Below are 25,835 nucleotides of genomic sequence, written 5' to 3'. Positions count from 1 at the left end.
CCATCTATCTAACTCTATGTCCTAAATTTATCTATATCCTCAACCATCAAACCAGGGGCGTAACTATAGGGGGTGCAGCAGTCGCAACCGCAACTGGGCCCTGTGATGCAGGGGGCCCATGCAACCCCCTCTACATATGGCCGGCAGCAGCATAGGCAGCTAGCACACACTATTACATACCCCCTCCATATCCCTCTGGGGACAGGGACCCCTTCTCACGTGGGGACAGGGACCCCCACCTCCCCCGGGGACAGGGACCCCTTCTCACGTGGGGACAGGGACCCCCACCTCCCCTGGGGACAGGGACCCCTTCTCACTTGGGGTCAGTAACTTCATCTGCCCTGGAGAAAATGACCTCATCTCTTCTGGGGATGGGGACCCAATCCTGCCTAGGGACAGTCCCCCAATGGGGAACTTAAAAATGTAAAAAAAAAAAAAAAAAACTACTGATACCAGTGGTGGAACTACAGGGCTCACAAAGGTCATACCTGTGTCCACGCCCTGGAGTTCCACCGCCGGAGTTGGAGGGAAGGGCCCTGGCTGGGGTTCAGGGGGGCCCTTCATGGTTTCTTGCATCGGGGCCCTGAAGGTTCTAGTTACGCCACTGCATCAAACCAACCTGTGACTGTATCCCTCAGGCTAATCCCTAATGCCGACCATAGTTCCGGCCACAGTCGGCCACAGTTCGAATTTCGAAAGAATTTTCTTTCGAAAATCGTATCTAAGAATTTTCGTATGAATTTCGCACCATTAGTGGGGCTGCAGCAACAGCCGATTTTCGTGCGGAAATAAAATTTGAGGAATTGGACATGTTGGAAATTTTTAGAGAAACAAACGATTTTCTAATCAATGATGGGAGAATCGTGCGAGAAACGTAATAAGAAAAGAAAATGTACAGAGATAAAAGAAAATTTACGGAGAGAAAAGAAGATTCCCGGCCAAGAAAATTCTTTTCTGTAGCAACATGAGGTGAAATTGAAGGCTTGGTCGGCCGAATTTCGAAAATCAACGGTGGCATCATCGGATCACAAAAAAAACGAATTTTCTGATTTTGAAAAGAAAATTCGTTCGAAATTCGACCGTGTATGGCCTGCATAACTCTATCCTTCAAGTTAATTTTTATACTCCAACTATCACTCTAATGCCTAACTATCCCTGAGAAATCGATTACACACCATCAACTCTATCCCTCAAGATAATCTTTAACCCCAACCAACCACCAACCTAAACCCAACCGTATCCCTCAAACTAAGCCCAAACCACAAAGGTCAACCTAACCCCTGAGGGTATCTCTCTATCCCAAATCGCAAATGTCAACCTAGCCCCTAATGGTATCTCTATATCCCAAACCGCAAATGGCAACGTAGCTATTAATCCCATCCTTCAGGCTAACCCCTAACGCCATCAACCTAAACCCAACTATATCCCTCAAGCTAAGCCCAAACCACAAACGTCAACCTAACCCCCTAACTGTATCCCTCTAACCCAAACTGCGAACCTTAGTGCAGTCCTTAACTCCATCCTTTAGGCTAAACCCTAATGCCGCCAAGCTATCCCCTAAAGCTATCCCTCAGACTAATCCCTAACGCAAACCATTTACAGAGCCCCTAAATCTATTCCACAGACTAATTCCCAACAGCAACCATCAACCTGATCCCAAACTCTATTCCTCAGACTAATCACTACTTGCAGCCATCAACCTAACCCCTAACTGTATCCCTCAAGCTACTCCACAACCCCTACCATCCACCTATGACCTAACTATCATTTAGGCTAATCCTCAACCACAAATGTCAACCTAACTCACAACCCCATCTCTGTTTATTCATTAATGCCATCAACCTAACTCTCTTCCTCAAAATAATCCCTACCTCCCAACTATCAACCAACTCCTATTCCCAAAATGAATCCCGAACCCCAACCATCGACCTAGCTGATAATTGAATCCCTCAGGTTAATCCCTCAAAGCAAACATCAACCTAATCCCTAACTCTATTCTTCAGATTAATTCCTAAAAGCAGCCATAAAACTAAACCCTAAGGCCGCGTACACACGGGCGGACTGTATGGTCTACTTAGTCCGTCATACAATCCGACGGACAGTCCGTCATACTTTCGAATGAACGGACTTGACCACACACGGATAGCCAAACAGTCCGACGAAAGCTTGCGCGATGACGTGTACAGCACGTACGACGGGACTAGAAATAGGAAGTCCAATACACAGCAATGCAACCTTCCGCCGTGTAAATCCTTTCTGAGCATGCGCCATTCTTAGTCGGTCGAACTAGCCTACTGACGAGCGGATTGTCCGCTGAAACCAAAGTATGACGGACAGAATTACGGAAATTCCTAAATACTTAGTACGCCAGACTGCACGCTGAAAAAGTCCGCTGAAGCCCACACACGAGCGGACTGTCCGCTGAAATGTGTTTCGACGGACTAAGTAGGCCATACAGTCCGCCCGTGTGTACGCGGCCTTACTGTATCCCTCAGGCTAATCCCTAACCCCATAAAGACAAAAAAGAGTGGTCATGGGAGTTGAAATTAGGTGGGTCACAGACTAGGCACAACTAGGATACAATTGATAATTTATCATAAATTCATGATATACAAAAAATATGTTAAAAAAAAAAAAAAATATATATATATATATATATATATGCAAAAAGTCATATAAACATTAGCAGTAAAAAAGATCCATATATAATGAGACATTATACATATATAATAATCATGAAGATATCACAACAAAATTCACAATTGGTCCGTAAATGAGTAAATGTATTGTAGCATCTATGGATCTCTACACGTTTTGTGGATCTCACTTGGGTCCACTCATCAGGAGTTTGATGCAGTAATTCATCTATGAAAAAAATTATATATATATAATAATATTCAAAAAATAAATAAAAATTGAATAAATAATTTTTTTTTTTTTTAATTAATAAATAAATGCCTTACTACTTACACATCAACTCAATTAGTGGGCCCAGCATCGGGGAGGAGAAGGAGGCACCGAGACATGTAGTCTCCCACGGGATTGAGGCAAGGAAAACCACCCAAAGATGGCCAATTGGGGAAAGCAGCCAGGGGGAACAAGACCCCAGGTGTGGTAATTAGGGTGTATGAACACAGTAGACCAGATGAGTCTAAGAAGAAAAAAATGTGTTTGAGTGTATAGCATAGCAAAATAATGAACAAATGGGTCTAGTATAGTGTGCAGTGGATACAGATATACGGGTGATCAATCAAAGTGGGAAGTGAACACCTATGTGAATCCAGGAATAGTGGAATGAAGAGTGCAGAGGAAATGCCAAACCATAGCTGAATATCAAACACAATAGCGTAAAGCTGAGTGGAAAGACTAAGGAGTGGTGTAGGGGTTAGCACTCTCGCCTAGCAGTAAATATGGTCGCTGGTTCGAATCCCAACCACGACACTACTTGCCTGGAGTTTGCATGTTCTCCTTGTGCCTGTGTGGGTTTCCTCCGGGTACTCCGGTTTCCTCCCACACTCCAAAGACATGCTGGGAGGTTAATTGGCTTCTGTCCAAAATTGACCCTTGTATATGAATGGGGACCTTGGATTGTGGGCTCCTTGAGGGTAGGGACCGATGTGAGTGTGTAATGTACAGGGATAGGGACAATTGCAGATGCACGTCCTGCAGATGCAACAGGTGGAGGGCCTTGAATTGATCCCGCACCCGGTTCACGTACCGGAGACAGGTCAGAAGAGGCCTCCATAGGTCATCAGATGGAAGATCCCTAACCCCAGTCATCCACCTAGCCCCTAATCCCTAAACATCAACCTAATCTCCAACTTTATCCCTTAGGTTAATGCATAACACCATCAATTTAACCCCAAAATCCATTCCTCAGGCTAATCCCTAACCATAACCATCAATCAAACCCCTAACTCTATCCTTAAAGCTAATCCCTAACTGCAGTGGTCAACCTAACCCTTAACTGTATCCTTCAGGCGAATCCCTACATCCACCTTGACCAGTGATGGCGAACCTTGGCACCCCAGATGTTTTGGAACTACATTTCCCATGATGCTCAACTACATTGCAGAGGGCATGAGCATCATGGGAAATGTAGTTCCAAAACATCTGGGGTGCCAAGGTTCGCCATCACTGACCTAGACCATAACTCTGTCCCTAACTGTTAAAATAACCCCTTACTCTATCATTTTAAATGAATCCCTGACACCAATCATCAACCTAACCCCTAGCTCTATGCCTGAAGACAATCTCAAACCACACCCATCATCCTAACTCTGTCTATGGTCAGTCCCAAGCCACACCCATCAACCTATTCTCTCACACTATTTCCAAGGTCAATTCCAAACCCATCAACCTAACCCCAACCTCTCTCTATGGTCAATTCTAAGCCATGCCTATCAACCTAACCCCTAACTCTATATCTATGGTCAATCTCAAATCACACCCATCAACATAACCCCTAACTCTTTCTAAGGTCAATCCTACACTACACCCATCAACCTAACCCTGAACTATGTCTATGGTCAATCCCAAAATCCCAAACCACACCCATCAACCTAACCCCTAACTCTATACCTATGGTGATTCCCGAACCACACCCATCAATTTAACTACTAACTCTTTTTCTAAAGTCAATCCCAAACCACAACCAAACCCCTAATTCTATGTCAAGCTCAAGCCACACCCATAAATCTAACCCCTAACTCCATGCCTATGATCAATCGAAGACCACACCCATCAACCTAACCCCTATGTCTATGATCAGTCCCAAGCCTCACCCATCAACCCATTCTCTCACGCTATTTCCAAGGTCAATTCCAAACCCATCAACCTAACCCCAACCTCTCTCTATGGTCAATTCTAAGCCATGCCTATCAGCCTAACCCCTAACTCTATATCTAGGGTCAATCTCAAATCACACCCATCAACATAACCCCTAAGGCCGCGTACACACGGGCGGACTGTTCGCCCAACTAAGTTCGTCAGACAATCCGACAAACAGTCCGTTCAAAATTTGCATGAACGGACTTGACCACACACGATGAGCAGACAGTCCGCTGAAAGCGTGCGCGATGACGTGAACGGCACGTACGACGGGATGAGAAATTCGACGTCCAATACACTGCAATGCAACCTTCGCCGTGTAAATCCTTTCTGAGCATGCGCCAAACTTAGTCTGTCGAACTAGCCTACACACGAGCGGACTGTCCGCTGAAACCAAGTTTGGACGGACTGTCTTACGGAAATTCCGTAAGACTTTGTTCGTCAGACTGTCCGCTGAAACAGTCCGCTGAAGCCCACACACGAGCGGATTGTCCGCTGAAACACTGTTCAGCGGACTAAGTTGGGCGAACAGTCCGCCCGTGTATACGCGGCCTAACTCTTTCTAAGGTCAATCCTACACTACACCCATCAACCTAACCCTGAACTATGTCTATGGTCAATCCCAAAATCCCAAACCATACCCATCAACGTAACCCCTAACTCTATACCTATGCTCATTCCCGAACCCCACCCATCAATTTAACCCCTAACTCTTTTTCTAAAGTCAATCCCAAACCACAACCATCAACCAAACCCCTAATTCTATGTCAAGCTCAAACCACACCCATAAACCTAACCCCTAACTCCATGCCTATGATCAATCGAAGACCACACCCATCAACCTAACCCCTATGTCTATGGTCAATACCAAGCCATAGTCATCAACCAATCCCCTAACTCTGTCTATGGTTAATCCCAATCCACACCCAGCAACCTATCCCCTAACTCTGTCTATGGTCAATCCTAAACCACACCCAGCAACCTATCCTCTAACACTGCCTATGGTCAATCCCAAGCCACACCCATCAACCTAGCCCCTAACTCTGTCTATGGTCAATCCCAAGCCATCAACCTATCCCCTAACTCTGCCTATGGTCAATCCCAAGCCACAGCCATCAACCTATCCCCTAACTCTGCCTATGGTCTATTCGAAGCCAAACCCATCAACCTATCCCCTAACTCTGTCTATGGTCAATCCCAAGCCACACCCAATAAACCTATCCCCTAACTCATATGTCTAAAGTCAATGCCAAAGTACACCCATCAACCTAATCCCTAACTCTGTGTCTGTTGTCAGTCTCAATCCACACCCATCAACCTAACCCATAACTCTATGGTCACTCCTAAACCACACCCATCAACCTAACACTGTTTATGGTCAATCCCAAACCACGTCCATCAGCCTAACCCCTAACTCCTAAGGTTAATCTCAAACCAAATCCATCAAGCTAACCCTTAACTCTGGAGCAATATTTCCCAATCTCAATCCTCAAGTACCATCAACAGGCCATCCCAACCCCTAACTCTGTCTATGGTCAATCTTAAGCCACGCCCATCGATCTAACCCCTTCTAAAGTCAATTCCAAACCACACCCATCAACCTAACCCCTAACTCTCTGTCTCCTTCAGGTGTTATTAGTCCCTCGTCACTGGTGGCATTACGTGGAATCGGTTGATGACATCACTGTCAGCGTCAACTCCTGGATCGAGCTGGTGAGTAGTTTCTGTTTGGTGTCCTCTATGTGTTGGATTATACAGGCCTTAAGGAAGAACTCCAGATAAATATATATAAATACAAATAAGGCACAGTGCTGTATGACTGGCCTTATGTAACTCTGCATTCATTAAAGCCCCAATTGAAGCTTCGGTGTTGCCGATTGGTTAGCTGGGGAAACCGCTGCAGAGAGGACCCCTGCTCTCACACTAGGGTGATCCAGGGAAGGCAAAATATACGCAGATTATAATTTTACTGTAAATGTATTTTTTTTTTAATGCAATTAGTAGAAGTACAGCATTCAGACTGGGAGGGGGAGGGGCAGCACTGGGAGCACAGGACCTGGTCCTCGCCTTGACTCCAGGTATTAGCGGCCACAGATCATTGCTCCCTGCCCCCCCCGCTGTGCTCTCTGGGGGGATCGGTCCAGGTATGGTGCGGTGGGCAGACCCCCCCCCCTCCTCCCCCAACTAGATACCACTGTAATCAATACCTCTGCTGATACTATGGAGGAGGTGGCTGGAGCATGAGGTGTATACCGAGTAATAAATGGATTCATATTTGAATGTAAGAGTGTCGCAGTGTAAATCCGCTCCCGCGTCCATAATGAGCAGAACGACGATCGATATATAGAATGTCTTCCAGCAGTAAGTCACCTCTATTACCTATAAAACCGCCACCATAATGTTCCATTACCACCGGCGATTTGGAATATCATTTTCTTTTCTTCAGACATGCAGTCCTATCAATTTGCAGCATTAAAGTGGACCTGTCATCTCAGACATAGTATATCATTTCAGCCCCCCCCCCCCCTCCCCAAACAAGGTCTTCAACTGATTTTTCTCTCCTGAAGGACAGCGCTCTCTCTTTATTCAGGCATCACTCAGGTCACCATACACTTCCTGGTCTCAGAGATGACACAATTCTGTAAATCCTGGTGTCTGCGTAGGTATTGGCTGTGTTCACAACTGACTGATTGGCTTCAAAGCTACAATGTTGCAGCTCGAGCGTCGTTATTTTTAATAAGAGGTGGAGCTTTAATAAAGAAAATGATATATATTTATAGGCGCACTATATGGACCAACGTTTGGACCCCTGGCCATCACATCTACAGTATATGGACCATTAATATCGAGTTTGCCTCCCCCGCATAGCCATTAATATGGAGTTGCAACCCCATGGTCATTAATATGGGGCTGTCCCCTCCCCCCATTGCCATTAATATGACATTGCCCCCCCCCCCCATGGTTATTTAACATGAAGTTACCCCCGTCACCCATTCCTATTAATATGGAGTTGCCCCCCTCCCCCTATGGCCATTAATATGGAGATGCCCCCTCCCCCTATGGCCATTAATATGGAGTTGACCCCCCCCCCTATAGCCATTCATTTGGAATCTCCCCCCTCCCCTATGGCGATTAATATGGAGTTACCCCCTCCCCCTATGGCCATTAATATGGAGTTGCCCCCTCCCCCTATGGCCATTAATATGGTGTTGCCCCCTCCCCCTATGGCCAATAATATGGAGTTGCCCTCCTTCCCCTGTGGCCATTAATATGGAGTTGCCCCCTCCCCCTATGGACAATAATATGGAGTTGCCCTCCACCCCCTATGGCTATTAATATAGAGTTGCCCCCTCCCCCTATGGCCAATAATATGGAATTGTCCCCTTCCCCTATAGTTATTAATATGGAGTTGCCTCCTTCCCCCCCCTATGGCTATTAATATGGCGTTGCCTCCCTCCCCCCATGGCCATTATTATGGAGTGCTCCCCCACCCCTATCGCCATTACTATGGACCTCCCCCTTCCCCCATGGCCATTATTATGGAGCTGTCCCCTCCCCCCATGGCCAATAATATGGCGTTGCCCTCCTCCCACTATGGCCATTAATATTGAGTTTTCCCCCTCCCCCTATGGCCATTAATATGGAGTTGCCCTCCTCCCCCTATGGCCATTAATATGGAATTGTCCCCTTCCCCTATAGTTATTAATATGGAGTTGCCTCCTTCCCCCCTATGGCTATTAATATGGCGTTGCCTCCCTCCCCCCATGGCCATTATTATGGAGTGGCCCCCCCACCCCTATCGCCATTACTATGGACCTGCCCCTTCCCCCATGGCCATTATTATGGAGCTGTCCCCTCCCCCCATGGCCATTATTATGGAGTTGCCCCTCTCGCCCTATGGCCATTAATATGGAGCTGTCCCCTTCCCCCCCATGGCCAATAATATGGCGTTGCCCTCCTCCCACTATGGCCATTAATATTGAGTTTTCCCCCTCCCCCTATGGCCATTAATATGGAGTTGCCCTCCTCCCCCTATGGCCATTAATATGCAGTTACCCTCCTCCCCCTATGGCCATTAATATGCAGTTGCCCTCCTCCCCCTATGGCCATTAATATGGAGTTTTCCCCCTCCCCTATGGCCATTTATATAGAGTTCACCCCTCCCCCTATGGCCATTAATGTGGTGTTGACTTCCTCCCCTATGGCCATTAATATGATGTTTCCCTCTTCCCACTATGGCCATTAATATAAAAATACCCCCTCCCCCTATGACCATTATTATGGAGTTGCCCTCCTCCCACTATTGCCATTATAATGGAATTAACCCCTCCCCCTATGACCATTAATATGGAGTTTCTCAGCTTGCCTGGTGACTTTCTTTACAACCTTTGTCTACTTGTTTCCTGAACTGGTACTTTGCCGCTCCAATGTTACTGACCTCAGCTTGAATCCTCAAGACTGTTCCTGTCTTCTGAATTGGTACCCCTGCTACTTGCCTGTTGCCATCCTTGGTTTGTGTCCTTCCATTTTTGTCGCCAAGGTGTTCCTGCGGCTGCTTCCTGTCCAGTGGTCTACAGTCCTCGGGTGCACCTCACAGCGCCGACAGGCTTTCTTTATCACCAGAACTTATGCAGCTCCAGGTCCTCACATTCCCTATTGCCACTTCCAGAGGTGTTGGACAGGAGCTGGAAAACAAATCTGCTCATCATCTCAGCTATGTGACAACCCGGCTCACAATCAGCGTAACAATATATCCCAAGGGTGTTCAGAAGGTTTAAGGTCAGGACACTTGAAGACACCCATCACACCTATATGAGCTTGTTGCATTTCCAATTCCAATGGCAATTAATATGGAGTTGCCCCTTTTGTGGCCCTACCTTCCTCTCCTCTTCTGGGAAGATGTTCCACAAGATTTAGGAGGGTGGGCATTTGTGCCCATTTGTGAGGTCAGGTGTTGATGTTGTATGAGAAGACCTGGCTAACAATAAGTGTTCCAATTCACCTCACAGGTGCTCAGTTGGGTTAAAGTTGGGGCTCTGAAGACCACTCAAGTTCATCCACAACAAACTATTCAAACAATGTTGGTTGAGAAGACCTGGCTCGTTTAATTTCATCCCAAAGGTGTTCAGTAGGGTTGAGGTCAGAGCTCTGAAGCCCACTCAAGTTCCACCACACCAAACTTGTCATACCATGTCTTTATGGAGATGTTGGTTGAGAAGATTAGGCTTGGGTTCTAGTTCATTCCAAAGGTGTTCAGTAGGGTTGAGGTCAGAGCTCTGAAGCCCACTCAAGTTCCACCACACCAAAATTGTCATACCATGTCTTTATGGAGATGTTGGTTGAGAAGACTTGGCTCAGGTTCCAGTTCATTCTAAAGGTGTTCAGTAGGGTTGAGGTCAGGGCTCTGAAGCCCACTCAAGTTCCACCACACCAAACTTGTCATACCATGTCTTTATTGAGATGTTGGTTGAGAAGATTAGGCTTGGGTTCTACTTCATTCCAAAGGTGTTCAGTAGGGTTGAGGTCAAGGCTCTGAAGCCCACTCAAGTTCCACCACACCAAACTTGTCATGCCGTGTCTTTATGGAGATGTTGGTTGAGAAGACTTGGCTCAGGTTCCAGTTCATTCTAAAGGTGTTCAGTAGGGTTGAGGTCAGGGCTCTGAAGCCCACTCAAGTTCCACCACACCAAACTTGTCATGCCGTGTCTTTATGGAGATGTTGGTTGAGAAGACTTGGCTCAGGTTCCAGTTCATTCTAAAGGTGTTCAGTAGGGTTGAGGTCAGGGCTCTGAAGCCCACTCAAGTTCCACCACACCAAACTTGTCATACCATGTCTTTATGGAGATGTTGGTTGAGAAGATTAGGCTTGGGTTCTACTTCATTCCAAAGGTGTTCAGTAGGGTTGAGGTCAAGGCTCTGAAGCCCACTCAAGTTCCACCATACCAAACTTGTCATGCCGTGTCTTTATGGAGATGTTGGTTGAGAAGATTAGGCTTGGGTTCTACTTCATTCCAAAGGTGTTCAGTAGGGTTGAGGTCAGGGCTCTGTGTCAACCACTTAATGTCTTCCACACCAAGCTGGTCAAACCACATCTCTATGGAGCTGGCTTTGTACACAGGGTCACAGTCCTGCTGAAACAAAAAAGGGTCTTCACCAAACTGTTACCACAAGTTTTGAAGAGCACAATTGTCTACAATGTCTTTGTAGGATGTAGAATTTCCAGTACCCTTCACTGGAGACACCTGAATTCCATCACTGGGAGAGGGGTTCACATTTTTTCGGACCATATAGTGTAATAAATAGTTCACTCCTAAGGCATATTATTTTTTTATTGCTCTTTTTTTCCCACTCTTTCATTATTTATAGATGGGTATGACATCACAGCTTGCTTGCGATAACTGATGACATCATTACTTCCTTTAATGAACTTTTAATGAAGGTCCATCTGTATCACTATTAACAAGGTCAGAGAAGGTCATTTTAAACATGTGAGAACCCGTTCCCTGTTTTTGAGCTTTACAAGTAATAAACACTTATAAAAATGTTGGCGTTGCAAAACTGTAAAGTAAAAAAAATAAAAAAATAAAAGCCTCATAAATAATGCAAAGTTCAGGAAAAATAAACTTCAGAAAACATTTATGCAGCGAACAGAAATTACCAGAAGTTCAGTGTCGTCAATGCTCTTTCATGTTTTGTTTCTGGCTGCCTCTACCTGCAGCGAGTGGGGAACGTGTCCTGCTTCACCTACAGAAATTTGGATTACAAAGTATGTTGGAGCTGTGTGGGTGACTTATACATTTCCCGTATTTATTGAACATCCACATATAAGGCAGAGGGAGAGCGTTCATAAAACGTTCTTACTGCACCCTGTCCCCCAAAGGAACTTACAATCTAATTGGGGAGGGGGGTCAGTGAGGTTGTTGGGAGGTTGGGGGATTGGTGGGGTTGTTGGGAGGAAATGGGGGTGTTTGGAGGGCATGGGGGGAGTCAGTAGAAGTCTTAGGAGGAAACGGGAAGTGAGAGTTTCTGGAGAGGATGGGGGAGTCAGTGGGGGTGTTGGGAGGAAATAGGATGTGTGGGAGTCGATGGGGGTGTTGGGAGAGGATGGAGGGAGTCAGTGGGGGTGTTGGCAGAGGATGGAGGGAGTCAGTGGGGGTGTTGGGAGAGGATGGGGGGAGTCAGGGGTGTTGGGAAGTGAGAGAAGGTGGGGGGGGTCAGTGGGGGTGTTGGGAGAGGATGGAGGGAGTCAGTGGAGGTATTGGCAGAGGATGGAGGGAGTCAGTGGGGGTGTTGGGACAAAATAGGGGCAGTCAATGGGGGTGTTGGGAGGAAATAGGAGGTGGGGGGGTCGATGGGGGTGTTGGGAGAGGATGGAGGGAGTCAGTGGGGTGTTGGCACAGGATGGAGGGAGTCTGTGGGGTTGTTGGGAGAGGATGGGGAGAGTCAGTGGGGTGTTGGCAGAGGATGGAGGGAGTCTGTGGGGGTGTTGGGAGAGGATAGGGAGAGTCGTGGGGATGTTGGGAGGAAATGGGAGGTGGGGGTGTCAGGAGAGGATGGGGAGAGTCAGTAGGGGTGTTGGGAGGAAATGGGGGGAGTCAGTAGAGGTGTTGGGAGGAAATGGGAGGTTAGAGTTTCTGGAGAGGATGGGGGAGTTAGTGGGGGTGTTGGGAGGAGATAGAAGGTGGGGGGGTCGATGGGGGTGTTGGGAGAGGATGGAGGGATTCAGTGGAGGTATTGGCAGAGGATGGAGGGAGTCAGTGGGGGTGTTGGGAGGAAATAGGGGGCAGTCAATGGGGGTGTAGGGAGGAAATAGGAGGTGGGGGGGGGGGGTTGATGGGGGTGTTGGGAGAGGATGGAGGGAGTCAGTGTGGGCGTTGGGGCACAATGCAAGATGGGGTGTGGGGATGGAAGGAGTCAGTGGGGGTGTTGGGAGGGGATGGAAGGAGTCAGTGGGGGTGTTGGGAGGGGATGGAGGCAGTCAGTTGAAGTGTTGGGAGGAAATGGGAGGTGGGGGTGTTGGGAGAGGATGGGGAGAGTCAGTGGGGTGTTGGCAGAGGATGGAGGGAGTCTGTGGGGGTGTTGGGAGAGGATGGGGAGAGTCGTGGGGATGTTGGGAGGAAATGGGAGGTGGGGGTGTCAGGAGAGGATGGGGAGAGTCAGTAGGGGTGTTGGGAGGAAATGGGGGGAGTCAGTAGAGGTGTTGGGAGGAAATGGGAGGTTAGAGTTTCTGGAGAGGATGGGGGAGTTAGTGGGGGTGTTGGGAGGAGATAGAAGGTGGGGGGGTCGATGGGGGTGTTGGGAGAGGATGGAGGGATTCAGTGGAGGTATTGGCAGAGGATGGAGGGAGTCAGTGGGGGTGTTGGGAGGAAATAGGGGGCAGTCAATGGGGGTGTAGGAAGGAAATAGGAGGTGGGGGGGGGGTTGATGGGGGTGTTGGAAGAGGATGGAGGGAGTCAGTGTGGGCGTTGGGGCACAATGCAAGATGGGGTGTGGGGATGGAAGGAGTCGGTGGGGGTGTTGGGAGGGGATGGAAGCAGTCAGTGGGGGTGTTGGGAGGGGATGGAGGCAGTCAGTTGAAGTGTTGGGAGGAAATGGGAGGTGGGGGTGTCGGGAGAAGATGGGGGGAGTCAGTGGGGGTGTTGGGAGGAAATGGGAGGTGGGGGTGTTGGGAGGGGATGGAGGCAGTCAGTGGGAGTGTTGGGAGGAAAAGGGAAGTGGGGATCGGTGGGGGTGTTGGAAGGGAATGGGGGAAGTCAGTGGGGTTGTTGGAAGGAAATAGGTGGTGGGGGTTTTAGGAAGGGATTGGGGGAGTCAGTGGAGGTGTTCAAAGGAAATGGGAAGTGGGGGAGTTGGTGGGGGTGTTGGAAGGGGATAAAGGCTGTCACTGAGGGTGTTGGGAGGAAATGGGAGGTGGGGGTGTTGGGAGGGGAGTCAGTGGGAGAGTTGGGAGGGGAAGTGAGGGGTGTCAGGGGGGGTGTTGGGAGGGGAGGGGGGAATTTGGCAGGGATGTTAGGAGGGGATGGAGGCAGTCAATGGGAGTGATGGGAGGTGGGGGCCGGTGAGCATGTATGGAGGAGGAAAGGAAGGGGTGTCAGGACAAAATGGCAGGTGAGGGGCTTGGGAGGGGATGGCGGAGTCAGTGGGGGTGTCAGGACAAAATGGGAGGTGGGGGTGTCGGGAGAGGATGGGGGAAGTCGTTGGGTTGTTGGGAGGCGATAGAGGGAGTCAGTGGGGGTGTTTGGAGGAAATGGGAGGTGGAAGTTGGTGGGAGTGTTGGGAGGGAATGGGAGGAGTCTGTGAGGTTGCTGGGAGGGAATGGGAGATGGGGGTGTTAGGAGGGGATGGGGGGAGTCAGTGGGGATGTTGAGAAAAATGGGAGGTGGAGGTGTTTGGGGGAGTCAGTGGGGGTGCTGGGAAGAAATGGGGGTGGGGATGTTGGGAGGGGATTGGGGAGTCAGTGGGGGTGTTGGGAAGAAATGGGAGGTGGGGGTGTTGGGAGGGGATTGGGGAGTCAGTTGGGGTGTTGGGAAGAAATGGGAGGTGGGGGTGTTAGGAGGAGTTTGGAGGAGTCAGTAGGGGTGTTGGGAGGAGTTTGGGGGAGTCAGTGGGGGTGTTGGGAAGAAATGGGAGGTGGGGGTGTTGGGAGGAGTTTGGGGGAGTCAGTGGGGGTGTTGGGAAGAAATGGGAGGTGGGGGTGTTGGGAGGAGTTTGGGGGAGTCAGTGGGGGTGTTGGGAAGAAATGGGAGTTGGGGGTGTTGGGAGGAGTTTGGAGGAGTCAGTAGGGGTGTTGGGAGGAGTTTGGGGGAGTCAGTGGGGGTGTTGGGAAGAAATGGGAGGTGGGGGTGTTGGGAAGAAATGGGAGGTGGGGGTGTTGGGAGGAGTTTGGAGGAGTCAGTAGGGGTGTTGGGAGGAGTTTGGGGGAGTCAGTGGGGGTGTTGGGAAGAAATGGGAGGTGGGGGTGTTAGGAGGAGTTTGGGGGAGTCAGTAGGGGGTGTTGGGAGGAGTTTGGGGGAGTCAGTGGGGGTGTTGGGAAGAAATGGGAGGTGGGGGTGTTGGGAGGGGATGGTTAGTCGGTGGAGGTGTTGGGAGGAAATGGGGGGGGGGCAGGGAGAGATGGTATTCGAATGAATTCTTAGGTTGGACCCCCGGATGGCGCTCTGTGCTGTACCTCTCTGGTTTTCCATCCTCTGGATTGATGAATTGCTCTATTGAACGCGGTGGAAGTTTAGTTTGTTTCTCCTGCCGCAATCAATACAACTAAATGACCATTCGTTTTATGGCGGAGTGGGCCGGGGCACGAGGATTGTCTGTAATCAGTTATAGGAAGTAATAAAGTCATCCATACTGTAATGTAAACATGTCGCCATGTAAAGCCCTTCCGGCAATAGCGAGCAGATACAGCGACGATCGACGCACGCAGCGCGTTCAAATAGCCATTCAGCCTCATTACCTGTAAAACCGTTAAATGAATCTTTTATTACCGGCGACGAAATAAAACCTTTTCCCTTACACAGCACAGGACACTTTATTGCTTTGTTTATGAGGCCTTAAAGTGGACCTGTCACTAACTCTACAAGTCTGCATATAAATCCCTGACCGATCACAATACACAATACACAGGACCAATCAGTGAGCCGTAAATTCCACCTTCTATTATTACACGTCTTCTTTGCGCTTCAGCCAGTGACTTTGCCTAGGCTGAGATGATGTCATCAGTCTGCTGCAGGCAGGAGGAAGCATTTACTCAGTCTCCCCTCCCCCAGTGATCAGACTGTACATTGTAACTTTGTAGAAGGAGGAGGAAGCATTTCCTCAGTCTCCCCTCCCCCAGTGATCAGCCGCCTATTCTGGAGAATGCATTGGACTGCTGAGGCACGTTGGCCGTTATCAATGATGATGTGTATGGAAGAATTACATTGTATCCAGAACATCGCTCATTACGTCAGATAAAGCAATATAGGTAACGCCATCCCAACACAAATCATGGATGAGCGCCGACACAAGGGAAATCAGACCTATTCCAATAAATACATTCTTAAAGAGAGCATATTGATCACATGTAAGTATATATAACAACCAGAAATGTTACAATGTGTCCAATCCATAATATATACAGAGCATCCAGAAAGTACTCACAGCGCTTCACTTTTTCCACATTTTGTTATGTTACAGCCTTATTCCAAATTGGATTTAATTCATTATTTTCCTCGAAATTCTACAAACAATCCCCCATAATGACAACGTGAGAGAAGTTTGTTTAAATTCTTTGCAAATTTATTAAAAATGAAAAATGAAAAAAAATCCCATGTACATAAGTATCAGACTCCTCCCATGTACATAAGTATCAGACTCCTCCCATGTACATAAGTATCAGACTCCTCCCATGTACATAAGTATCACAGGCTCCTCCCATGTACATAAGTATCAGACTCCTCCCATGTACATAAGTATCACAGGCTCCTCCCATGTACATAAGTATCACAGGCTCCTCCCATGTACATAAGTATCACAGGCTCCTCCCATGTACATAAGTATCACAGGCTCCTCCCATGTACATAAGTATCAGACTCCTCCCATGTACATAAGTATCACAGGCTCCTCCCATGTACATAAGTATCACAGGCTCCTCCCATGTACATAAGTATCACAGGCTCCTCCCATGTATATAAGTATCACAGGCTCCTTCCATGTACATAAGTATCACAGGCTCCTCCCATGTACATAAGTATCAGACTCCTCCCATGTACATAAGTATCACAGGCTCCTCCCATGTACATAAGTATCAGACTCCTCCCATGTACATAAGTATCACAGGCTCCTCCCATGTACATAAGTATCACAGGCTCCTCCCATGTACATAAGTATCACAGGCTCCTCCCATGTACATAAGTATCACAGGCTCCTCCCATGTACATAAGTATCACAGGCTCCTCCCATGTACATAAGTATCACAGGCTCCTCCCATGTACATAAGTATCACAGGCTCCTCCCATGTACATAAGTATCACAGGCTCCTCCCATGTACATAAGTACCACAGGCTCCTCCCATGTACATAAGTATGACAGGCTCCTCCCATGTACATAAGTATGACAGGCTCCTCCCATGTACATAAGTATCACAGGCTCCTCCCATGTACATAGGTATCACAGCCTTTTCTCAATACTTTGGTGAAGCTCCTTTGGCACCAATTACATCCTCCAGTCTTGGTGAGTATGATGTATGATGAGTATGATGTATGATGAGTATGATGTATGATGTATGATGAGTATGATGTATGATGTATGATGAGTATGATGTATGATGAGTATGATGTATGATGAGTATGATGCTACAAGCTGGGCACTCCTATTTTTGGGCAGTTTCTCCCATTCCTCTTTGTAGGACCTCTCAAGCTCCATCAGGTTGGATGGGGAGGGTCGGTGCACAGCCATTTTCAGATCTCTCCAGAGATATCCAATCAGGTTCAGGTCTGGGCTCTGGCTGGGCCACTCAAGGACATTCACAGAGTTGTCCCGTAGCCACTCCTTTGTTATCTTGGCTGTGTGCTTAGGGTGGTTGTCCTGTTGGAAGATCAACCTTTTCCCCAGTCTGAGGTGCAGAGCGCTCTGGAACAGGTTTTCATCAAGGATGTCTCTTTACATTGCTGCATTCATCTTTCCTTCGATCCTGACTAGTCTCCCAGTCCCTGCCACTGAAAAACATCCCCTCAGCATGATGCTGCCACCACCATGCTTCACTGTAGGGATGGTATTGGCCAGGTGATGAGCGGTGCCTGGTTTCCTCCAGACATGATGCTTGCTATTCAGGCCAAAGAGTTCAATCTTTGTTTCATCAGACCAGAGAATTTTGTTTCTCATGGTCTAAAAAGTCCTTCAGGTGCCTTTTGGCAAACTCCAGGTGGGCTGTCATGTGCCTTTTACTGAGGAGTGGCTTCCGTCTGGCCGCTCTACCATACAGGCCTGATTGGTGGAGAGCTGCAGAGATTGTTGTTCTTCTGGAAGGTTCTCCTCTCTCCACAGAGAAACACTGGAGCTCTGTCAGAGTGACCATCGGGTTCTTGGTCACCTCCCTGACTAAGGTTCTTCTCCCCCGATTGCTCAGTTTGGCCGGGCGGCCGCTCTAGGAGGAGTCCTGGTGGTTCCAAACTTCTTCCATTTACAGATGATGGAGCCCACTGTGCTCATTGGGACCTTCAATGCTGCAGAAATGTTTCTGTACCCTTCCCCCGATCTGTCCCTCCATACAATCCTGTCTCCGAGATCTACAGACAATTCCTTGGACTTCATGGCTTGGATTGTGCTCTGACATGCACTGTTACCTGTGGGACCTTCTATAGACAGGGGTGTGCCTTTCCAAATCATGTCCAATCAACTGAATTTACCACAGGTGACCTCCAGTCAAGTTGTAGAAACATCTCAAGGATGATCAGTGGAAACAGGAGGAGCCTGAGCTCAGTGGTGAGTGTCATGGCAAAGGCTGTGGTACTTCTGTACATGGGAGGAGCCTGTGGTACTTATGTACATGGGAGGAGCCTGTGGTACTTATGTACATGGGAGGAGCCTGTGATACTTATGTACATGGGAGGAGCCTGTGGTACTTATGTACATGGGAGGAGCCTGTGATACTTATGTACATGGGAGGAGCCTGTGGTACTTATGTACATGGGAGGAGCCTGTGGTACTTATGTACATGGGAGGAGCCTGTGATACTTATGTACATGGGAGGAGCCTGTGGTACTTATGTACATGGGAGGAGCCTGTGATACTTATGTACATGGGAGGAACCTGTGATACTTATGTACATGGGAGGAGCCTGTGATACTTATGTACATGGGAGGAGCCTGTGGTACTTATGTACATGGGAGGAGCCTGTGGTACTTATGTACATGGGAGGAGCCTGTGGTACTTATGTACATGGGAGGAGCCTGTGATACTTATGTACATGGGAGGAGCCTGTGGTACTTATGTACATGGGAGGAGCCTGTGATACTTATGTACATGGGAGGAGCCTGTGATACTTATGTACATGGGAGGAGCCTGTGATACTTATGTACATGGGAGGAGCCTGTGGTACTTATGTACATGGGAGGAGCCTGTTATACTTATGTACATGGGAGGAGCCTGTGGTACTTATGTACATGGGAGGAGCCTGTGGTACTTATGTACATGGGAGGAGCCTGTGATACTTATGTACATGGGAGGAGTTTATTATACTTGTGTACATGGTAGGAGTCTGTGATGGGCGGAACCTGTGATACTTATGTACATGGGAGGAGCATGTGATACTTCTGTACATGGGAGGAGTCTGTGATACTTATGTACATGGGAGGAGCCTGTGATACTTATGTATATGGGAGGAGCCTGTGATACTTATGTACATGGGAGGAGCCTGTGATACTTATGTACATGGGAGGAGCCTGTGGTACTTATGTACATGGGAGGAGCCTGTGATACTTGTGTACATGGGAGGAGCCTTAGATACTTATGTACATGGGAGGAGTTTATTATACTTGTGTACATGGGAGGAGTCTGTGATGGGCGGAACCTGTGATACTTATGTACATGGGAGGAGCCTGTGATACTTCTGTACATGGGAGGAGTTTATTATACTTATGTACATGGGATTTATTTCATTTTTTATTTTTAATAAATTTGCAAAGAATTTTAACAAACTTCTTACTCACTGTCATTATGGGGGATTGTTTTGTAGAATTTTGAAGAAAATAATGAATTGAATCCATTTTGGAATAAGGCTGTAACAAACAAAATGTGGAAAAAGGGAAGCACTGTATAATACTGTGCAAAAGTTTTAGGCAGGTGTGAACAAATGCTGTCTTTCAGAAATCAAAGTGTTAATTGATTAAAATAAACAAAATGGAAAGTAAATGAAGAGAAGAGCAATCCAAATCCGATCAATATTTGGTGTGACCCCCCCCCCCCCCCCCGCTTTTAAAACCGCATCAGTTCTTCTAGGTAGACTTGTTGAAGGAACTCGGCAGGTAGGTTGTTCTATGTACATCTTGGAGAACTAAGCACAGAACTTCTGTGGATGTCGGCTGCTTCCGGTCCTTCATCCCAGGCAGACTCTATGATGGGGAGATCAGGGCTCTGTGGGGGGCCAAATCATCACTTCCAGTACCTCTTCTTCTTTACACTGAAGATAGTTCTTAAAGGAGATGTAAAGGCAGAAGGTGCATTCTATGCATTAAGATAAAAAAAAAACCTTCTGTGTGTAGCAGCCTGCCCCCAGAACCCCCCCTAATTACCTACTGAGCTCCTTCTCTCTCCAGTGATGTCTACGACCCCCTTAGCCATCCAGTACACTCCTCCCGATTGCCGGAGACAGCGCAGCGGCACCATTGGCTCCCACAGCTGTCAATCAGAGCCAGTCAGCCAGAAAGACAGGGGGTGGGGCCAAGTCTGGGCTCCATGTCTGAATGGCTACACGGAGCTCTGACTCGGCTTGGGTGCCCCCTGTAGCAAGCTGCTGACTGAGGAGGCACTCAAAGGTGGGGGAGGGGCCATGAACAGGGAAGAGAGGTCCGAGAAGAGGAGGATCCAGGCTGCTCTGTGCAAAACCAACTGCATAGAGGAGGTATGTATAACATGTTTGTTATTTAAAAAAACAAAAAAAAACAAGCCTTTGCAATCACTTTAATGGCATTGACTGTACAGCTGCAGGCAAACATGGAAAGGACCTTCACCATGCTTCACAGTTGGCTGCAGACACTCATTACTACAGCTCTCCAGCCCTTCCCCCAACAAACTGATCCCTGCTATAGCCAGAGATTTCACATTGTGACTCCTCAGTCCAGAGCACCTTTTTCCTTTGTTTTTTCTGCATAGTTGACTTGCTTAGCCTTGTTTCCACATCGGAAACAAGATCGGCCAATAATTCTTCCATGACATCTCCAGAAAAGGGCCGTGACGTGTGATGGGGGTCTTTTGATGTGGAATGGGGGGGCTTTCGATGTGAAGTTGTTATTTGGAATATGTTTAATTTATGCAATTCATTTTTTTATTGGCCTACAAATGTTTGAGAGAGCTAACCATCTCTATATAGAAGAACCGGCAATGCCGGGATCTGAGCTCTGACTGCACCACCCCGCAGCTATGAATTATGGGAAATGTGGTCCAGCGGGAGTTAAAGTTCCTCCATTGCTGGCATGGAAGCTCCTCCGACGTCTTAGTGCCTCTTTATTGTATTGGAACAATTTGGCTGATTTATTCCGTTTTAATATAATGAAATTCGCATTCCGACTCCATCAGCGATTCATCACCCGCCATGCATTTTACGTCTCCTGCCGCACGCTGCCCACAATCTGCTTATTAAAAATGTAACATCAGATAATGGTGCCAATTCGCTCTGTGCAGCTAATGAGCACAGGCTCGCCTACGGGGAGACAGGACAGTAATGGATCCTGGACAAGCCAATGTCGATCGCAGCACACCGAAGTTATGAATGGCTCGTCGCTGCGGCGGTGCGACTCTTCATCTGCAGAGGAATAATGCATCACACGCTCGTTAGAGTGTTAGTCTGGAATATATTGTGTGGAGTGTCACTGAGAAATGGAAGATTTCACCTCGATGTCTCATTGGACTCCTGGTATGACGGTCCGTCCAACCTCTCCAGGAGAAATGGTCGTCATCTGAAGGCCAGAGAGACATTACTAGAAGTGGACTCATTCTTTTTACCCTGGAGGATCCCTTCAAATGATTTTCAGATCTCAGGGAGCCCCTACTAAAATGTATTTATCAGAGGTCAGTGGGAAGAATGTCCCTTACATTGGTGATCAGTGAGAAGAATGTTCCTTACATTGGTGATCAGTGAGAAGAATGTCCCTTACATTGGTGATCAGTGAGAAGAATGTTCCTTACATTGGTGATCAGTGAGAAGAATGTTCCTTACATTGGTGATCAGTGAGAAGAATGTTCCTTACATTGGTGATCAGTGGGAAGAATGTTCCTTACATTGGTGATCAGTGGGAAGAATGTTCCTTACATTGGTGATCAGTGAGAAGAATGTTCCTTACATTGGTGATCAGTGAGAAGAATGTTCCTTACATTGGGGATCAGTGAGAAGAATGTTCCTTACATTGGTGATCAGTGAGAAGAATGTCCCTTACATTGGTGATCAGTGAGAAGAATGTTCCTTACATTGGTGATCAGTGAGAAGAATGATCCTTACATTGGTGATCAGTGAGAAGAATGTTCCTTACATTGGTGATCAGTGAGAAGAATGTTCCTTACATTGGTGATCAGTGAGAAGAATGTTCCTTACATTGGTGATCAGTGAGAAGAATGATCCTTACATTGGTGATCAGTGAGAAGAATGTTCCTTACATTGGTGATCAGTGAGAAGAATGTTCCTTACATTGGTGATCAGTGAGAAGAATGTCCCTTACATTGGTGATCAGTGAGAAGAATGTTCCTTACATTGGTGGTCAGTGAGAAGAACGTTCCTTACATTGGTGATCAGTGAGAAGAATGTTCCTTACATTGGTGATCAGTGAGAAGAATGTTCCTTACATTGGTGATCAGTGAGAAGAATGTTCCTTACATTGGTGATCAGTGAGAAGAATGTTCCTTACATTGGTGATCAGTGGGAAGAATGTTCCTTACATTGGTGATCAGTGAGAAGAATGTTCCTTACATTGGTGATCAGTGGGAAGAATGTTCCTTACATTGGTGATCAGTGAGAAGAATGTTCCTTACATTGGTGATCAGTGGGAAGAATGTTCCTTACATTGGTGATCAGTGGGAAGAATGTTCCTTACATTGGTGATCAGTGGGAAGAATGTTCCTTACATTGGTGATCAGTGAGAAGAATGTTCCTTACATTGGTGATCAGTGAGAAGAATGTTCCTTACATTGGTGATCAGTGAGAAGAATGTTCCTTACATTGGTGATCAGTGGGAAGAATGTTCCTTACATTGGTGATCAGTGGGAAGAATGTTCCTTACATTGGTGATCAGTGAGAAGAATGTTCCTTACATTGGTGATCAGTGAGAAGAATGTTCCTTACATTGGTGATCAGTGGGAAGAATGTTCCTTACATTGGTGATCAGTGGGAAGAATGTTCCTTACATTGGTGATCAGTGAGAAGAATGTTCCTTACATTGGTGGTCAGTGAGAAGAATGCTCCTTACATTGGTGATCAGTGAGAAGAACGTTCCTTACATTGGTGATCAGTGGGAAGAATGTTCTTTACATTGGTGATCAGTGGGAAGAATGTTCCTTACATTGGTGATCAGTGGGAAGAATGTTCCTTACATTGGTGATCAGTGGGAAGAATGTTCCTTACATTGGTGGTCAGTGAGAAGAATGTTCCTTACATTGGTGATCAGTGAGAAGAATGTTCCTTACATTGGTGATCAGTGAGAAGAATGTTCCTTACATTGGTGATCAGTGGGAAGAATGTTCCTTACATTGGTGATCAGTGAGAAGAATGTTCCTTACATTGGTGATCAGTGAGAAGAATGTTCCTTACATTGGTGGTCAGTGGGAAGAATGTTCCTTACATTGGTGATCAGTGAGAAGAATGTTCCTTACATTGGTGGTCAGTGGGAAGAATGTTCCTTACATTGGTGATCAGTGAGAAGAATGTTCCTTACATTGGTGGTCAGTGAGAAGAATGTTCCTTACATTGGTGATCAGTGAGAAGAATGTTCCTTACATTGGTGGTCAGTGGGAAGAATGTTCCTTACATTGGTGATCAGTGAGAAGAATGTTCCTTACATTGGTGATCAGTGGGAAGAATGTTCCTTACATTGGTGATCAGTGAGAAGAATGTTCCTTACATTGGTGATCAGTGGGAAGAATGTTCCTTACATTGGTGATCAGTGAGAAGAATGTTCCTTACATTGGTGATCAGTGGGAAGAATGTTCCTTACATTGGTGATCAGTGAGAAGAATGTTCCTTACATTGGTGATCAGTGAGAAGAATGTTCCTTACATTGGTGATCAGTGAGAAGAATGTTCCTTACATTGGTGATCAGTGGAAAGAATGTCCTTTACATTGGTGGTCAAAATGCCACCCTTACCAGGAGCTAAAAACATACAGCTGGTTCTGCCAAATGGCATGGGACCTGGAACCATCAGATAGGAGGTCCGTCAGCCACAGCTCAAGGAATCCCTAGCATCCTCTGGAGGAACTTTGGTTGAGAATGGCTGAAGTAGACTGTAAACCAATAATGTGGACCAGCTGTAGGTCACAATGAATCAGGCAATCTCACACAACCCCAGCATTTAGACTTGAAGCAGTTTGTTTCCTTTTGAATAGAAGGAATCGACTCCACGGTTGACATCTTTGCCTTAAGCTACTTGGTTTTGTTCGGAAATCCAATGTTCTCTATGGTGGGAGTAGTACCCGTTCTTGGCTATCATGTGGATCCATTGACATCAGTACTGTCCTGGCTCCTGTTAGTTCTCAATCAAATCACATTACAAATACTGCTGAAGCCTCACCTGAAATGTACAGGCTTCAACCTCATGTATTCCACAGACATGCGCCATCTAGTGGTTTAGGTTTTAGAACTTGCCTGTTACACAGATGTGCGCCTATGCCATTCAGTGGTGTAAGCGTATATCTGTCCTTGTGCTCAACAAAGACCTGAGCCTATGCCACCTAGTGGTTTACGTTTATAACGGCCCTTGTTTATTTACCAAATGTTCGCCTGTGCCATCTAGTGGTTTAAGTTTATAACTGCACGTGTGTATTTCACCGATGTGTGCCTACGCCATCTACTGGTTAAAGTTTATAACTGCCCCTGTGTATTACATAGATGTGCTTTGGCGCCATCAAGTGATTTAGGTTGATAACGTCCTTGTGTGTTACACAGACATGCAGCTATGCCATCTTGTGTTTTCAGGTATTACTACTGGCTGGGAAATTCCTAATCACATCTGTAGATCATTGCCTCAAATGCTCTATTAGGAAGCATTGCTAGGCCATGGATCTTTAGCCCCCAAGAGAAAAGGCCAAAGTCCAACCCTCTTCCCCCATCAACTGTCAGGTGCTTCAGCGGGATAAGTTGCAACTTCTGCCTTTTTTTTGTGCCCCCTTCTTGCTATAGCACCCAAGGTAGCTGCCTCTTCTGCCTACCCAGTGGGCTCAGAGCTGAAAGGGTGTGCTTAGCTTCAGCAAAGACTGCCCTCTGTGATTCTACTCCCCAGTTCCAGTTACCTCCCCCCTGATTCCAGTTTCTGATTCCATTGACGTCTGGGCTTGCCTTCAACTACGATTCCCGTCTGCTGCCTGCCCTGACCTCTGCCTGTTTGTATCTGCCTGACCCCCTTGCTTGTCTTCCACCACCATTTCATCTCTTGATTTTATACTTCATCTCATCCATGTCAGTCCGGTAGTATCTGAGGGCCACAACCTGGGAGCCATCGGCAGCAATGCTCATCACACCTTCAGGGGGCACTGGTGACTACCAGACCTCACCTTAGATCCTGAGCCTTGGCTTTCTTTAGGGCCTACCTATGTCTGGAGATGTGAAAGGTCCCCTACCCCCCCCCCCCCCATGACAAGTCACCCCAATGTAGGAGCTCAGAGGTTCCCTCTGGCCTGGTCAGAATGCTTGTGCCAGGTCAGCATCTCACAAAGTAACGAAGCCACATAGAGTCAGGCAGTTGGCATTTCCAGAAGGAGGTCAGCTCAGGCATTCTCCATAGCCCTTCCGTTCAGGTTTCCCTTCAGAGGTTCCATCAGTTCATTATAAGCCCTCCAGCGTGGACCCCATAAAGGACATCTTGGCATCTCGGTCCCGAGAAGTCTCTGCGTTCTTCTACCTAGCGGAAATCTGGATTGTGACAACCAAGTTCTTATTTCCTCCTTCTGCTCCGGGTTCCTCTTTCATCCGTCTCCCGGGATATGTGACCGAAATTCTGACAAGGACGGATTTCCTGGGCGCATCGCACACAAGTCTCGGCACATTCTGTGTTTTGGCTGCAATTCCTTGTTGTGAAGAATGTCCTACTCAGCAAAAGTCTGAGCGAGAGCG

The 25,835-nt window shown here is 47.2% G+C and overlaps 1 protein-coding gene across 1 annotated transcript in view; it reads left to right on the top strand.

Moving 5' to 3' along the window:
- Window positions 1–25,835, top strand: part of HSPBAP1 (HSPB1 associated protein 1) — a 156,905-nt gene that overhangs the window by 110,157 nt on the left and 20,913 nt on the right. The window contains exon 6 of the mRNA XM_077449727.1: window positions 6,460–6,543. Within this exon, the coding sequence (XP_077305853.1) occupies window positions 6,460–6,543 (84 nt within the window). The remainder of the gene's footprint in view (window positions 1–6,459; window positions 6,544–25,835) is intronic.

Source organism: Lithobates pipiens, unplaced genomic scaffold, assembly GCF_037356315.1.
Source record: "Lithobates pipiens isolate NorthernLeopardFrog02 unplaced genomic scaffold, aLitPip1_a1.2 Scaffold_22, whole genome shotgun sequence".
In the NCBI taxonomy this organism is placed as follows: domain Eukaryota; kingdom Metazoa; phylum Chordata; class Amphibia; order Anura; family Ranidae; genus Lithobates; species Lithobates pipiens.
The sequence above is the reverse complement of the archived record's forward strand: the minus strand, read 5'-3'. Positions and strand labels throughout refer to the sequence as shown.